Source organism: Rhinatrema bivittatum, chromosome 6 (genome assembly GCF_901001135.1).
Source record: "Rhinatrema bivittatum chromosome 6, aRhiBiv1.1, whole genome shotgun sequence".
Lineage (NCBI taxonomy): Eukaryota > Metazoa > Chordata > Amphibia > Gymnophiona > Rhinatrematidae > Rhinatrema > Rhinatrema bivittatum.
The window spans coordinates 18,642,880-18,659,747 of NC_042620.1; the positions used below are offsets into that span (position 1 = coordinate 18,642,880).

The 16,868-nt window shown below is 44.6% G+C and overlaps 1 protein-coding gene across 2 annotated transcripts in view; it reads right to left on the bottom strand.

Annotated features, from left to right (window-relative positions):
* The window catches only part of SMARCAL1 (SWI/SNF related, matrix associated, actin dependent regulator of chromatin, subfamily a like 1), a 192,129-nt gene that overhangs the window by 128,257 nt on the left and 47,004 nt on the right, over positions 1-16,868 (bottom strand). For both annotated transcript variants that reach the window (XM_029605117.1, XM_029605118.1), the window contains exon 5: positions 8,370-8,420. In XM_029605117.1, the coding sequence (XP_029460977.1) occupies positions 8,370-8,420 (51 nt within the window). The remainder of the gene's footprint in view (positions 1-8,369; positions 8,421-16,868) is intronic.

Genomic DNA, 16,868 nt, shown 5'->3' on the forward strand with positions numbered 1-16,868 from the left:
GCTCCGTAGCCCCTGCCACTTGGAAGGCATATCTCTCCGGCAGACGATACGTGGCTCGTTTTTTGTTCTCCTTGGGCTGGACGGGGGGGGGGGGGGGGGGAGGGGGATGTCGCTCGTTTCATTCTGTGGGCTCGCCGCGAGGGTTCTTCCCTGGCCTCAGTCCGAAGTCAGTTGGCGGGTTTTGCCTTCTTTCACAAGTTAAACGGGTTCGGCAGCCCGCTCCGCAGCTTTTTGGTGCGGAAGTTGTTAGGGGGCTGGGGCAAGGGGGCGGGCCGTCGGCCGGATCGGCGCCGGCCTATCCGTTTTCCCGATCTCCTTCGGATCGCCGAACAATTGCCGCGCATTTGCCATTCTGCGTACGAGTCGGCGTTGTTCCGACTGGCTTTCGCTTGGGCTTTCTTCGGGGCCATGCGGTTGGGGGAACTCGTTGCGCGGTCTAAAGCGGACAGGGGTGTGGACGGCCTACAGGCCAGGGACGTCTGTCTCTATCCGCATTGCGTGACACTTCGCATTAGGCATTCCAAGACGGATCAGGGTGGGGTAGGAGCGTGGGTGACGCTCCGGCGTGCCCCACATGTCTTAGCGTGTCCGGTTAGCACCGCCTTGTCCTATGCGGCGTTGCGGCCTCCCGCCGGTCGGCATTTCCTCGTGCATGCCGATGGGACCCCGTTAACCCGGTTTCAATTCGCGGCTGTGCTGCGCCGTGTCGTGGCTTCATTAGGGTGGGCTGAGGGGCGCTATACTTCCCATTCCTTCCGCATCGGCGCTGCCACTGCGGTGGCCGAGTTGGGGTGGCCGGCGGATAGAATTCGTGCTTTGGGCTGCTGGAAGTCGAACATCTATAGGGGTTATGTGCGGCGGTAGAGGGGACGACCCGACACGCGACGGGGGGCTAGGGGGTTGCTGGGTGTGTTTGTTAATGCTTGTGTCTTGTCTTTCAGATTTCTGCGGGGTCCGGCCGCCACGAGACTGTGCTTGGATCGTGGGCCACTCGTTTGTTCATCGGGCGCAGCGCCACGCCCGGAAGCAGCCGTATGGGGAGCACCTGAACGTGGCTGCACAGGAGGGCTCTGTGCGCTGGATGGGACGTGGGGGTATGATGTGGGGCGACCTCTGTGACTTCTTGCAAGGCCGGGTTGAGGCATTCGGACTCCCGCGGTTCCTTGTCCTTCACCTGGGTGGGAACGACATTGGGAAGCTCACGTGCCGGGAGTTCATCAAAAACATTCGGAAAGACCTTGCTTTCCTTATGAATCGCTTGCCGTCTACCAAATTGGGGTGGTCAGACATTATCATTCGTCTGCGGCACCGGGCCGAGCCCATGTGGTGCCACGGTGTTAAGAAGTTAAATCGCCAGATTGGTAAATGGTTGGTGCGGGAAGGTGGGTTTTGGATCCGCCACGATTGGTCGTGGGAGGTTTTGGAGGGGTATTTCCTGGGTGATGGGGTCCACCTTTCCGATATCGGAATGGACTTGTTCAATAACGCCTTGGAGGAAGGTCTTAGGTTGCAGTTACAAGTTTGGCCGCAGTGGGGGAACAAGGGCAACTAGGTTGCCTTGTTGGTGGCGGAAACCCGAGCCATAGTTGGGTGTATATTTGTTACAAGGGTGAAGGGCACGTTCCAAGGGGGGGTAATGCTCGTGCAGTTTGGGGCTGCTGCACGAGAAGGCCTAAAGAGCAAGGGGGGGGGCCGATGCTCAGGCCGCAAGCTTACCCTCGCTGATGACGTGGCGGGGTAGGTGAAGGGGGAGGGGCTCCAAGCTGCTTACCATTGGGCCGCGATGGTAAGTGAAGAATGGCATGCGGCAGGTGGTGGAGGTGGAAGAAGTTCATTTTGGATATTGTTAAAGTGGCTCGGGTTAGGTTAATAAACTGCGGCCTTATTTGAATTCCATAAAGTTGTTGTGTCTGATTTGTTGGGGGTAAGGGGAGCAAAAGGAGAGTGCCTGCCCGGACGACGGGTCACGAGTACTCGTGTTAGTGGAGGCGAACCGGGTCCATCCCGGTTCGCCGAGGATAACACGGGATTGGGCAGGAGGCAGGGTAGGCGGAAGTTCGGGGGAGGGGGATCCGGGGTAGACAGGGGGAGGGGGAAGGAGAGCGAGGAACAGAAGGGGCCAATGGCAGTGCAGCAATTTAAAGGCTGCACTGTCATTGGTGCAAAAAGGAACCGAGGCGGGTAACGCGGGCTGGGAGCAGTCAGTGCGGGATACGGCATTGAAGCAGGCAGAGGAGCTTTTGCTTCCCTCCCTCCCGCCCATATGTTGTTCTGTGCTTTCCGGTTATGCTGGTTCGTCGCAGTTGGCGGAAACCCGAGCCATAGTTGGGTGTATATTTGTTACAAGGGTGAAGGGCACGTTCCAAGGGGGGGTAATGCTCGTGCAGTTTGGGGCTGCTGCACGAGAAGGCCTAAAGAGCAAGGGGGGGGCCGATGCTCAGGCCGCAAGCTTACCCTCGCTGATGACGTGGCGGGGTAGGTGAAGGGGGAGGGGCTCCAAGCTGCTTACCATTGGGCCGCGATGGTAAGTGAAGAATGGCATGCGGCAGGTGGTGGAGGTGGAAGAAGTTCATTTTGGATATTGTTAAAGTGGCTCGGGTTAGGTTAATAAACTGCGGCCTTATTTGAATTCCATAAAGTTGTCGTGTCTGATTTGTTGGGGGTAAGGGGAGCAAAAGGAGAGTGCCTGCCCGGACGACGGGTCACGAGTACTCGTGTTATTAATTGAGTGTTCAGTAGTAGGGTGAACAGTAAGCAAGTTTTGATGTTTTGGTTGTTGGAGATTGTTGTGCAGTGTAGAAATGTATCAACCATGTTAAGGTTTTTGTTGTTCATTAGGTCACTGTTCTTTCCGTTAACTGTTATTGGATCTATTTTGATTTTTGAATCCATGATAGACAGTGATGATTCGGAGATAAAAGCAAAGTAGTGTCCTCAGGGGGGTCTACATTATTAAGTAATTATCCCCTTACAAATCTTTACGCCCCACCATTCCTCTTTTTTCTCTCTCCCAGTTATCTTACCCCTGTTTTTTGTAACTGCTTCCCCTTGCACAAGTTTAGTTCTACTGTTCTATGCACCCCTTGTTTCTATGTAAACCAGCATGATGTGACATGTTCATGAATGCCGGTATATAAAAAACCTAAATAAATAAATAAAAATACATAAGAAACATAAGAAATTGCCATGCTGGGTCAGACCAAGGGTCTATCAAGCCCAGCATCCTGTTTCCAACAGAGGCCAATCCAGGCCATATCAACCTGGCAAGTACCCAAAAACTAAGTCTATTCCATGTTACCAATGCTTATGGCAGTGGCTATTCTCTAAGTGAACTTAATAGCAGGTAATGGACTTCTCCTCCAAGAACTTATCCAATCCTTTTTTAAACACAGCTATACTAACTGCACTAACCACATTCCCTGGCAATAAATTCCAGAGTTTAATTGTGCGTTGAATGAAAAAGAACTTTCTCCGATTAGTTTTAAATGTGCCACACGCTAACTTCATGGAGTGCCCCCTAGTCCTCCTATTATCCGAAAGAGTAAATAACTGATTCACATTTACCCGATCAGACCTCTCATGATTTAAAGACCTCTATCATATCCCTCGTCAGCCGTCTCTTCTCCAAGCTGAAAAGTCCTAACCTCTTTAGTCTTTCCTTGTAGGGGAGCTGTTCCATTCCCCTTATCATTTTGGTTGCCCTTCTCTGTACCTACTCCATCACAGTTATATCTTTTTTGAGATGCAGAGACCAGAATTGTACACAGTATTCAAGGTGCGGTCTCACCATGGAGCGATACAGAGGCATTATTTATTTTTTATTTTATTTGCATTTCTTATATACCGGCATTCGCGATGGGAGTCGCATCATGCCGGTTTACAATAAACAGTGTGTGACAAAAGGATAAATACTTAAAAACACTTAACATTAACATGTGATAGAAGAGGAAGATAGCAGTTACAATAAAACAGGGACATAATGCAACTTGGATTGTAGAGAAGGTGAAAGAGAAATTAACAATGAGCTAAAAAAGAAATAGCCAAGGTAATACAACCTGCCAAATTAGAAAAAGAAAAATACATTAAGGAGTTGTCCAAGGTTGTTGATTACTCTGTCGGAGTTGAGTTGCTTGAATTGAAAGTAAGTTCAGTTGGTATCTGGAAAGGCTTTCATAAATAACCAGGTTTTAAGTCTTTTTCTAAATGTAGGAAGACAGGGTTCCTGTCTCAGTTCTGGTGGGATGGAGTTCCACAAAGTCGGTCCTGCAGTAGAGAAGGCCCTGTCTCTAAGAGTCATATGGTGAAAGGTTTTGGCAGGAGGAACCTGTAGTGAATCTCTGTAGGACTCTGATCGGTCTGGTGGAGGTATGTTTTTTAAATGGGATTTGGAGGTTAAGCGGAGAGAGTTGATGGAATGCTTTGTATATGGTGGTAATGGATTTATATAAAATTCTATAGTGCACTGGCAGCCAATGTAAGTCTTTGAGGATCGGAGATATGTGGTCTCTTCTTCTTGTGTTTGTCAAAATTCTGGCCGCCGTGTTCTGAACCATCTGAAGAGGTTTAGTATGGGAAGACGGGAGACCTAATAGAATAGAATTGCAATAATCTAACTTCGAGAAGATTATTGATTGCAAGACTGTTCTGTAATCGTGGAAGTGGAAAAGTGATTTAATTCTTTTTAAGACGTGCAGCTTATGAAAGCAGTCCTTCGTGGTTTGATTAATAAATGATTTTAGATTTAGTCGATTATCAATGATGGCTCCTAGGTCTCTTACTTGTGAAGTTTGAAAGCCGGTTGGTGGATTTGAGGTGAGGTTACTGTTTTCGGGTGAAATTATGAGGAGTTCTGTTTTTGCGGAATTTAAGATTAGATTTAGACTGGAGAGGAGGTTGTCAATATTTTGAAGGCAGTTTTCCCAGAATTTGATGACATTCTTCATTTTATTCACCATTCCCTTTCTAATAATTCCCAACATTCTGTTTGCTTTTTTGACTGCCGCAGCACACTGAACCGACGATTTCAATGTGTTATCCACTATGACGCCTAGATCTCTTTCTTGGTGGTAGCACCTAATATGGAACTTAACATTGAGTAACTATAGCATGGGTTATTTTTCCCTATATGCATCACCTTGCACTTATCCACATTAAATTTCAACTGCCATTTGGATGCCCAGTTTTCCAGTTTCACAAGGACTTCTTGCAATTAATCACAATCTGCTTGTGATTTAACTACTCTGCATAATTTTGTGTCATCCGCAAAGTTGACCACCTCATTTGTCATACCCCTTTTCAGATCATTTATAAATATATTAAAAAGCACCGGTCCAAGTACAGATCCCTGAGGCACTCCACTGTTTACCCTTTTCCACTGAGAAAATTGTCCATTTAATCCTACTCTCTATTTCTTGTCTCCCAGCACAGTGGTAATAACCTTGGGGTAGTCGATCAGTGGGAGATAGACAGTGGGGAAAAATTGAGTGGATGAGATCAGATATTTTCTAATGGTAGGGTATTTTATGGTGTCTTCAAGTAGTGGTGACTTTGGGCGGTGTCTTCTGGTGGTGTCTTCGTTCAGGTGGAGACTTCGTTTTGATGTCAGTTAAGTCAGGTGGTGATCTCAAGTTAAGAATTTCATGTGGTGGTGGTGGTGGCGTTGCTCTTAGGTGGATTAATCAGGAAGCGATCTCAGGTGGAGATTGTAGGTTCACCAGGTGGGGGTAAACCAATAATCACAGCCCACTCTACAGCATCTCCAATACACTTCTCATTTAGAGTATATTTTTGAACTATGTAACCGTAAAATATTGGCACCCCATGGATAACTTAGAAAGCAAACCAAACCTATTTTGTGCCTAAATGTAAACCGTTGTGATGGTGCATCACTAAACGACGGTATAGAAAAGTTTTCAAATAAATAAATAAAATAGTGACTGGGGTAGTGGGGTAATGGCTCTTTTTTTTCTCACTTCGAGAGGTCAATTGCTATCTTCTCTCTCTTTGAAACTCAGTAGTTCTCTCCTCCCTCTTCTCACTTCAGCAGATCAATTGCTCTTTCCTGCCTTTTCACACCTCACCTCAGCAGCTCAGTTGCTCTCTCCTCCCTCCTCACACCTTCTCCTCGCTCTTCTCACAACAGCAGCAGCAATAATTGTGACTGCTGAAGCATCCGACCTCCTGCCTTTTCCCCTCTTCTCAGTGGCCTAGCCCACAGCTCTCTCGGGCCCTGGGGGCATGCCGCACACAATCTCCCTTTCTTCTCTCAGCTGCATAAGAGCATGAGAACCTGCCATATTGGGTCAGACCAAGGGTCCATCAAGCCCAGCATCCTGTTTCCAACAGTGGCCAATCCAGGCTATGAGTACCTGGCAAGTACCCAAAAACTAAGTCTATTCCATGTTACCATTGCTAATGGCAGTGGCTATTCTCTAAGTGAACTTAATAGCAGGTAATGGACTTCTCCTCCAAGAACTTATCCAATCCTTTTTTAAACACAGCTATACTAACTGCACTAACCACATCCTCTGGCAGCAAATTCCAGAGCTTTATTGTGCGTTGAGTGACGTCAACTTGCAGTCAAGGGCTCATGAGAAACAAACAAAAACCATGGTCCTTTGTGTTGCGATAAGCGTGTCCTCCTCCTTAGTAATCGCTGAGACTCCACTTTATTGCTTGTGGTGGAGAAAAATTAATTTATATTGACGATCAAAAAGGAACCCACTTTTCTTATGGCCACACAAGTTAGTCACCCGTAGCTAGGGGCACCTAATATAATGCACTTCAGCAAACAACAAAAAAAAGAAGCGGGATGAAACGGACGCTCGTATTGAACGCACGTTGCAATAAACTACTCTTGAGCGCTAAAGACACAGATTTCTCCCTTAGCGTGCCCCTTTCCACATTGCCTCTCATTTATGTTTAAATCTGTTTATTACTGATTTATAACAACTCGAAAACACAGACATGACCGGGTAGCTTTGATTCTGAGCTAAACAGGCAAATAGTAAAATCTTTACAGAGTAAACAGCAACCAGTTCCCACAGTAACAATCTACCCTCCCTCCCCAGTGTAAAACATATACATATATACAAGAAGTAAGCAACTGAAAATCAGTTCAATAAGTATTCAAGAACAAGCTTCTATATACGGCATCCAAATGCCCAATGCTCTCTGCTTTCTTCTAGGAGAACCCCATTTTATTTATTTATTTATTGCCATTCTGTGATCAATCATCATGGTTTACAAAGAATAATATCAAAAAATAAAATCAATAAAATCATAAACTTACAATAAAATAAATTATAAATACATTAAAGAAATAAAACTAATAATTCTAATAAAACACATTACACAAATCATAAAATAACCACCATTTTCAATATCAAATGTCAATGAACAGCATTTCTCCAGAACATAAAAGTCAGATTCACCTTCTGTGTCCGATAGCATAGAACAGTACTCTTGGCAACCAAAACCACTTTGGAAACCCATAGTCTCTGTATCACTGTAGAGGAACCCCCTCTCCCAATGACATGATCCCAAAAATTGTTAACCAAACAGAAAAAGGCAATTGAATAGAAAGAACATTTTCAACATATAAGAAAGACCGAATATTAGTGCAATGCCACAAAGACCATACATAAGTCAGACTCTGTTAATCACTGCCTCTCACTTAAATACTGCATCGGGGGCCCAGTGATGTGGCTGCGCGTGCTAGGGCAACAGGTGCTCAATACTGAAGCCTGTTTTGAGCGTGCATCTTGCTACATCAGCCCAAGAGCTAGATCCCAGCTTTTGGTGGAAACTCCCACTGCCTGCCCGTGTGCCATGTGGGCCACCCTTTACCGCTCTGCTCAGTGCTGGACACTTTCTGACTTTCCTGGCCACTTCCACAGACTTTTCCTACAGGCCAAGGACACCGGGCCGTACTGCACCCCTGAGAAAGTCAGCTCTCGTTTCCCCTCCCAGCCCATATCTTAGCACTGATGCTGCAGACATTTTATGATCCTTTCAATCACAGAACCGAAGGAGAAATTCACTTTGAACAAATGCAGGTTCTCAAATAAGACACAAAGACACGTATGGCAGGCTGGATCATTTCAGCGAGCAACAAATTATCCTCCTCACACCCCCTGGTCAAGATACTGTGATAGCATATGCAAATAAGGCAGCCAGAACTTTTTCTTTTTTAGAACAATGTGTGTTAATTACTGCTGCCTCCCCTAAATAATCCCTCTCAAAGTACAGCAGGGCCTGAGAAGGCTGCTCGCATCAGCCTCGGGTTAGGCCATTTGCTGGCACTAGGCACACGGAGTAATGGTTTCTGCACTATGTAAAATATCATAAATGGAAATGCAGTTTCTCACTTAGCCTTTGATATTCCTCCAGCAGGAAACTCCATTTTCTGGTCTTCATGTCTGAGATGAAAAAGAAACAAGGGCACAGAAGTCAGTTTGCTCTTTCTGCATATCACATCAAACCACCATCTGTAATCTACTCCCCGCTGACTCCCAGAAACAAACGTACAACTGCTCAAGCTAAATAAAAGGGAATCTCCAGCAGCTGCAGACCTTGCCAAGTGTCCGGTCAGCAGAGGCGGCTCAGCACCGATGCCTGCCTCTCCAGGGGTCCTCAGAGCAGGAATGCAATGCACACAGGAGAACTTCTTATTATATCTCAGATCACCACAGATCACACCTAGGCAGCAGGTGAAGAAATCCTTCTCCGCAGGGTCCTGGGGGCAGTTCTGCTCCCATTCCCATGACCCGGCGTTGTCCTGCTCTGACCCAGAAGGCCTCATCCCGACTGCCGTAAAATCTTAACACTTTTTTTTCAAATCGTACACACACACACACACACACACAGTGTCAGCACGCATTTGAAACGTGAACAGCAACATCAATCGTTAACACTTTAATTTGCGCATCTTTCAGAAACATTCCTTTTTCAAAAAATGAAATAAAAACAAATCTCATGCCTAGGCAGGTAAAAGGCCAGGGAATGTTAGCTCTGGAGGTTTTGGGGTAGACTAGGACACTTAAACCTCAATGAATTAAGGATAAACACACTGTGGGGTAGATTTTTAAAGTTATGGCAGGCGTAGATTTGTTCGTGCAACCTGGCGTGAACAAATCTATGCCCGATTTTATAACATGCTCGCACTGCCGCATGCATGTTATAAAATCCAGGGTCGGTGCTTGCAGGGGAGGGTACACAACTGTGCAACCTGCGCGCGCCGAGCCGAGCAGCCTGCCTCCATTCCCTCCGAGGTCGCTCGAAATCGGAGCGGCCTTGGAGGGAACTTTTTTTCCGGTCCCCCTCCCACCTTCCCCTCCCTTCCCCTACCTAACCCACCCCCCCAGCCCTAACTAAATCCCCTCCCTACCTTTGTTAAGAAAGTTACGCCTGCCCGAGGCAGGTGTAACTTGCGCGTGCCGGCAGCCTGGGGGCTGGTTCGGAGGCCTCGGCCACGCCCACGGGCCGGCACCACGCCCACGGCCCCGCCCCCGGAACGACCCCCGAATCCTGCGCCGCCCCCGGCACGCCCCCCAAGCAAAGCCCCGGGACTTACGCATGTCCTGGGGCTTTGCGTGCGCCGGTGGCCTATGCAACATAGACGCGCAAGTCCCCTGCGCGCCTAAATCCAGCTGGATTTAGGCGCGCAGGGCTTTTAAAATCTGCCCCTTTCTGTAGGAAGTTGACCTGGTGAGAAACAATAAAACCACATCTCCCTGCTTTCTGTTATCTGTCAGCACACCTAGAAATGGAACATGCTCCGTACTGGAGGGGAGGGGAACAGTGGCCCCCTGCTTTCAGGAAGGAACAATCACAATGGTTTATTTCGGATAATTTATCATTTATGGTGAGATATGTAGACTTGTGATTAATGGACGAGAGGGGAGAGTAAAGAATGCAACGGCTCCATTAGCCGCCGAGTATAGGTAAATACTGAAACATATCTAGGTTTTTAGGTTAACAATAGAGTTCAGAAAACTCGCACAGCCATGTGACTGTCTTCACATAACCGGTCTGTCCACATGCAGAATACGCTTCACTAATTACACAGAAAAATGCCCTTGGATATACGCTGATTGCATCAAGGCAGAGTACAATAGAAAAATACAAATACAAGAACTAGGAATGAAAACTCAACAATCACCAAAACAAATTCAAGTAAAAACAACTCCGGCAGAGGTCCCTAGCCGGGAGGAGGAAAGCTGGGGGTGGCAGAGCCTGCCTCCCCCCCTTCCTCACTGAGAGGGGTGCGTGGCTACGTCAGCTGCCTGCGACGGCTGGGCCCAGAGTTTTAATGGGCAAGATTTTTATACCATTTTCAGCTCCCACTCAAGGTCTAAAGGGCTATCCTGTGGTGTGGCTATCAGCTCATACCAGTATGGACAGAGATAGCGAAGTGACGCCTCTCTAAGTCCAGGTACGAGTTTACCCTCTCCACCACCAGACATGGCTGGTGCTACACTTTTAGTCACTATAGGATTTCGGGAGAAATGAGCTCTCCTAGCAAACAGCAAGGATTTAAAACTCAATTGGATATGGATTTATCTTCTGTATCACCTGACTCGGTTGTAAGATCAGATGGGCCTCCGACTAACATTGAAGTTGAGGAAGGAGCTTTTGTAGGCCCTTCGGAAATAGTTTGGCTCGGCGGGCACCCTTACCCTCTACATTATCTCTTTCTATTGATTCAGGCGATATTGAGGAGCCTTCCAAAATAACTAGGATAGACATTTGGCGAGTAGTAAGATTACAGTGGACACCAGGTCTAAAATTCAAGAACAAGATCTCTGTTTGAATGCTATAGAGAGCTCTTTGGTTAATGTGAATGCACAAACAGCTGCCCTTCAATTTGTTGATGGTGCTCACATTAAAGATAGTTTGATGGGGGTGCAGAGTAAATCCTTCCTTGCCAGGTTTCATTGAATGTATTTCTTTTATTGAAAAATAAAAAACCTTATACATTAAAGATAGTTTGATCTTACATTCTCAGCTGGGGAATATTGAAAATGGTACAAGAAAGAAGGATCTGTCTTTTTTAAACTTTCTGATGAACAGGTTAATGTCTGCATTAGGATTGTTTAAAAAATATGCAAGAGTGATACTCTCTCTTTCTTCACCAAACTGTCCTGCTCTAACGCACAATTAAGCTCTGGAATTTGTTGCCAGAGGATGTGGTTAGTGCAGTTAGTGTAGTTGGGTTTAAAAAAGGTTTGGATAAGTTCTTGGAGGAGAAGACCATTAATGGCTATTAATCACGTTTACTTAGGGAATAGCCACTGCTATTAATTGCATCAGTAGCATGGGATCGTCTTAGTTTTTGGGCACTTGCCAGGTTCTTATGGCCTGGATTGGCTACTGTTGGAAACAGGATGCTGGGCTTGATGGACCCTTGGTCTGACCCAGCATGGCAATATCTTATGTTCTTAACAAAAATGTATTATCTTCCTAAAAACAGAAGGACGATATCCTCTCATGATGAACGCATTTTAAACTTAGGGCCAGATTCATTAAGGTTTTTCTCCCATTTCTGTTTTATACTTTGTGAATGTTTTATTATAATCCGCGTTTGAATATGTTAGATCACGCGGAATATAAATTATTTTTAAATAAAATAAAATAGTGTGTATAGTCCCTCCCTTTCCACTTTCCTTGAGTGCTCCCTTCTAGTTCCTCTCTCTTTAGAGCAGGACAAGGATCTGATTTTCATAAATTTTGTAAAAATAAAGGAAGATTGTTTTGTGGTCAGATATATGCATTTCCTGATATGCTGAACTACACAATGTCGTAGAAAACTATTTTTTCAGCTGAAAGAGAATTATTGCTATACGGCCTACCTTTTTCTTTAAATACCCATGCAAATGTCTTGTGACTTATCAAAGAAATAATTTTGTATTAATTGATCTTCTATATCTTGAAACCTTTATCAAGAATAAGGCTGTTGGATAGTTTGGTTGGGTAATATATTTTAAATATCCTCCTGTATTATTGATAATATTTCAGAAGGTTTCTAACGACCCCCTTTTCTTATTTTTCACATTTATTTATTTATTTAAAATCATTTATTTATCGCCTAACAGAAAATATCTTCCTAAGCAATTTACAACAAATTCAAAACATAAGATAAAAATACAAAACAAAAAAAAGTAAAAATATATAACAACATAATTAAACCTTCTGGGCAAGTTTTCTTCCTTTTTCTCTGCTAATCACTTTCTATCTACTGAACAACTTCATCAAGCAAGTTTTTAAAGCTTTCCTAAATTTTAAAAGCTCGACCTCTTCTCTCAACTCAGTGGTAAGTTGTTCCAAAGATGGGGAATCATTCCAGAAAATGATCTTGCCTTCAGGCGATAATGTTGGAACATTTTAACCTCCTAAAGCCTTAAAAAATAACCTTTATACTTGTTTTATTTCATTTGTTGTAAATTGATACATCTAAACAAAATTAAAATTAAAAAAAAAACTCAAATAAAATTCTAAAAAAGAAAAATTGTATTTAAAATATACCCAGACTGAGCCACCCACTAGCCTCATCTAGTGGGTGGCTCAGTCTGGGTATATTTTAAATAAAATTTAAAGAATCACAAAACCCCCTCCTCACTTTTGAGGGTTTGCTGGTGGACTCTCTCTCCCCTCCTCTTCTTATAAGTCAGAGGAACTGCAGAGTGAACTGGGGTGGCCAGAACAGACAAGCCCAGCACCATTATTTTGCCCACTGGCTGGTTAACTTGACGTTGTTGTTTTAGCCCACAGCTCTACCTAGAGCATCATAGTACCAAATGCTTCAGTGAAGGTTCTCACAAATTCAATGCCAACCTGCCCCAGGAAATGTGCTTCCAGCCTAAGGCGTTAGTAACCTGAAGAAGGTCAGAATCCTTGAGCTTTACTAACCTCAAAATGCTCCAGTTCATACCTCCTTTTGATATCTTTTGTGGCAAAAAATATGGTCTTCAAGGGTTTAGTTATCAAATAAAATAATCCTTGAGGACCTTAGTCAAAAGATTTCTCCGGGTGTTAACCAGACAAATCGTTGGTTTCAAACATTTCCCCCGTTGCTCTCTGTTTAAAATTTGTCTGGATAACTCATTACATGCACAAAGTTTAGCTGGATTAACAAGAAAAAAAAAGAAAAAGAGATGGTGATAGAGCTTTCTGGAATGGGCTTTACCTTATCCAGTTAGCACTGATATTCAGCACTATCCAGTCATCCGGGTAAGTCTAGCTGTGCCAGAGGACTCTCCTAAAATTATCCAGATCACTTTTTCCAGGTAACAACAGAATATGTATCTGTTTACGTTTTACTGAATATCTAAATAGAATTACCTCTGTAACTTTCCCGCTTCCTAGCTTACTCAATATGGACCTCCTTGTAGGTGAAGAAAGCAGGTTTGCTTATCGTAAATGGTGTTTTCCTTAGATAGCACAATCAATTAGTCATGACATAGGTGATGTCATCCAATAGCACCAAATAGACCTCTCTCTCATAAGCTAGTAGTGCTTATGTGCCGGACTTTCTGCTCGGATATTGCCTCATGAGCCCCCTCGGTTGATTTTAGAGCTAAATTTAGCTAAGTAGTCAACTCTCCATGAGAGGGTGGGTGGGTATTTAGTACGGCACGATTTAAAGTAAACAAACTTGCTTTTTCCATCTATAAGCAGGGCTAAATTAGCTATATCGTGGGGAGTCCCAAGCTGAAGATTGCAGCACAGCATTTACTGAAAAAGCAACCCGGAACCCACCATGGAGAACAGACTATTGGGTGAAAGGCTACACAAAACTGCTTGTCTGAATTTGTTGTCACTCTCTGAGAGATTGCCCAGACAGTAATGGTACGTAAAGATGTGCACTGAAGAATATGTTGCAGTTTTGCAGATTTCTTCGAGAAGCACAGGTCACAGATGAGCCACTGATGCAGCCATGTATCTAACGCGATGAGTCTTGTTTGTGTCTGTAATCTGAAGGCCTGTTAGCCTACAGCAGTGTGAGATGCAGTCTATTAGCCAGCTGGACAATGTATGTCTGGCCTCAGCTATATCCAATCTGTTGGGATTGTAAGACGAATAGTTGAGAAGTCTGGTAATGAGGTCGGGTTCTTCACTTATAGTAAGCTAAAGCCAGTTTACACTCCAAGGTATGAAGGGCTTTCTTCCCTTCATGTGCATGAGGTTTTGGGAAGAATATAGGTATCACACTGACTTGATGAATATGAAAATGCTGTTGTAATCTTTGGCAGAAATTTTGGGTGGCTGCAGAGGACCACCTTATGGTGGACCTAATGCCTGAAGTTCGCTCACTCTTCTGGTTCCATGTTAGAAATTTGAGTGAGGCCGCCGCCGCCTACAGTTCAAAGAGTGGCTTCATCAGTTGTACCAGGATCACATTTAGATCCCACAGAATAGAAGGTTTTATAACTGGTGGGTTAGTATGCCACAAGCCTTTCATGATGGATGGAGATAGGCTTACCCTCATTTTGAACATGGTAAGCTGCTATGACATTGAAAAGTACTCTTTCTGATGAGGTGGCAAAGCCTGATTCAGAAAGTGAGAGCAGATATCTAGTAACTCTTTTGGTTCGCATGTTGTTGTGTTGACAACATGTGGAACATCTTTTCTATTTGAAACTGTAGGCTCTTCTAGTTAAAGAGACATGCCCATGTCATCCACTGCTTTAGGAAAGGACAAGTCTTTTATAATTGAGCATTTAACATCCAAGCTGTAAAGCTGAGGGAGGGAAGATTTAGATGAAACAAGCGTTTCTTCCTGAGTGAACAAGTATGGATCTGATCCAAGAGGTATTGGAGGAAGACTAGTGAGCTGTGTTAGATAAGCAAATCAGACTTGCCTGGGCCACACTGGAGCTATGAGGATCAGACGGGCCCGATCCTTCAGTACTTTTTGCACTGTTCTAGCTATTAATAGACTTGGTGGAAAAGCGAACATGAGATCAAGCAGAAAAGTCAAGCAGAAAGTATCCTGGGTGGATGTGACTTTGCCAGGAAGAATGAAGCAAAACTTTTCTAATTTTCTGTTTTGTTATGACACAAATAGGTCAATTGTTGGAAATCCCCAGAGACTTAACAGTCTGTTAGATGTGGATTGCTAAAGGGTCCATTTGTGTGGCTGAGAGATTCTACAGAGGTGATCTGCCAGCATGCTGAGGTTTCTGGGAAGATAGGTGCTTGCAGTACAACTTGATTTCTGCATGCCCATATTTTTTTATCGCTGCCTAGCACAAAATCCAAGATCCCGTGTCTCCTTGTTTCTGTCTGTCTGTCTGTCTGTCTGTCTGGATGAGAACATTTTTTCCTTGAAGGCAGCACGTGAAAGTTGTTAGACTATACCTTATCGCTCTCAGCTCAAGGAAACTGATTTGAAACTGTTTCTCCAGGAATGACCCTTTGTGGAGGCATCTGTTACTAATGTTATCTGGTGAGAATCTTGTCGTTGCAGTGCTCTTTCCTGTAAAATGAAGGCGTCCAGCCACCAACTCAATTCCTGTTTCACTTCTGTTGAAATCTCTATATTGGTTGTTAGGGCTGAGTAAGCTGGTCTGAAATGAAGGCCCCACTGGAGGCGACGTATGTGCAGGCAGGTCAGCAATACTACATTGATTGCTGCTGCCATGTGACCAAGAGCAACCAGAACTTCTCTGGCAGTTGATTTATATGTGTTCAATAATATGTAAACCATTGCCCAGAGGATTATCTGAAGAAAGGAAAGTTCTCTTCTGCAGAGAATCTAGCCACACCTCAATGAACTTGATCTTCTGGGATGAAATCAAAGTCTATTTCCTGAAATTCACAAGGAAGCTCAGTGACTGTAAGAGACATATCGATTTCTCAGAGTGGTCAGAATGCCTTCTTGGGAATTTGCTGTCACAAGCCAGTCATCCAAGTAAGAAAAGACTTGGATGCTATGATGGCATAGATGTGCTGCTACTACAGCCAGGCAGTTGGTGAAGACTCTCACTGCAGCTGAGAGGTTGATGGGGAGCATTCTGTATTGATAAAGAGACCAATCTACCATAAAATGAAGGTATTGCCAATGGGAGAGGTAGATGGAAAGGTGAGCATAAGCATCTTTTAGATTCAGAGCACACACCCTTTCTGGATAAAGGAGGGGGGGTTGAGTGGAGGGAATTTATTTTGAATTTCTTCCATATATGCTTGTTCAGGCTTCTTAAATCTAGGATTGGTCTCAGTCCTCCAGATTTTTTGGGGATGATGAAATAGCAAGAGTAGAACCTGTGACCATGATGATGGGAAGGAAATGGTTCTATTGCCAACTTGTTCAAGGAGTGAATCCACTTCCAGGCAGAGTTGTGAGGAGTGAGACAGATCCAAATTGAAGGCTGACCAGTAAGGAAGCACAGGAAGCCAAAAGAAATACAAATGATATTCAGAGTCCACAATCTTGAGAACCCAGCAGTCTTTGGTGATCTTGCACCATTTTTCTAAGTAGTGGAGGATTCTCCCCCCTACAAGAGAGGGTAGTCGCTGGGTCTAACGGGTGGTCAAAAATTTGGCACAGGCTTGGGCTGGATCTGTTGCATTGCTTTAGATTGATGGCATTCATACTGTTTAGCGCAAGTGAAAAGTTGTTGATGCAGAAGTAGGGATGGCATCTGGTAGCACTGGAATTGCCGGAAGGGGCATCTATGGAAATAAGGTCTTTTAACAGCACAGAATGGATGCCTAGCAGAAGACTGCTGTTCCGGTCCTGCGGAGAGGGACTCCACCGCTACATGTTGTTCCTTAATCTGAGCCACTGGTTCTCTAAGTTTATTTCCAAAGAGGTTAATCACAAAGGCGGGGCAACCTCTGCCAACTTTTCACAGACATCCTCACAT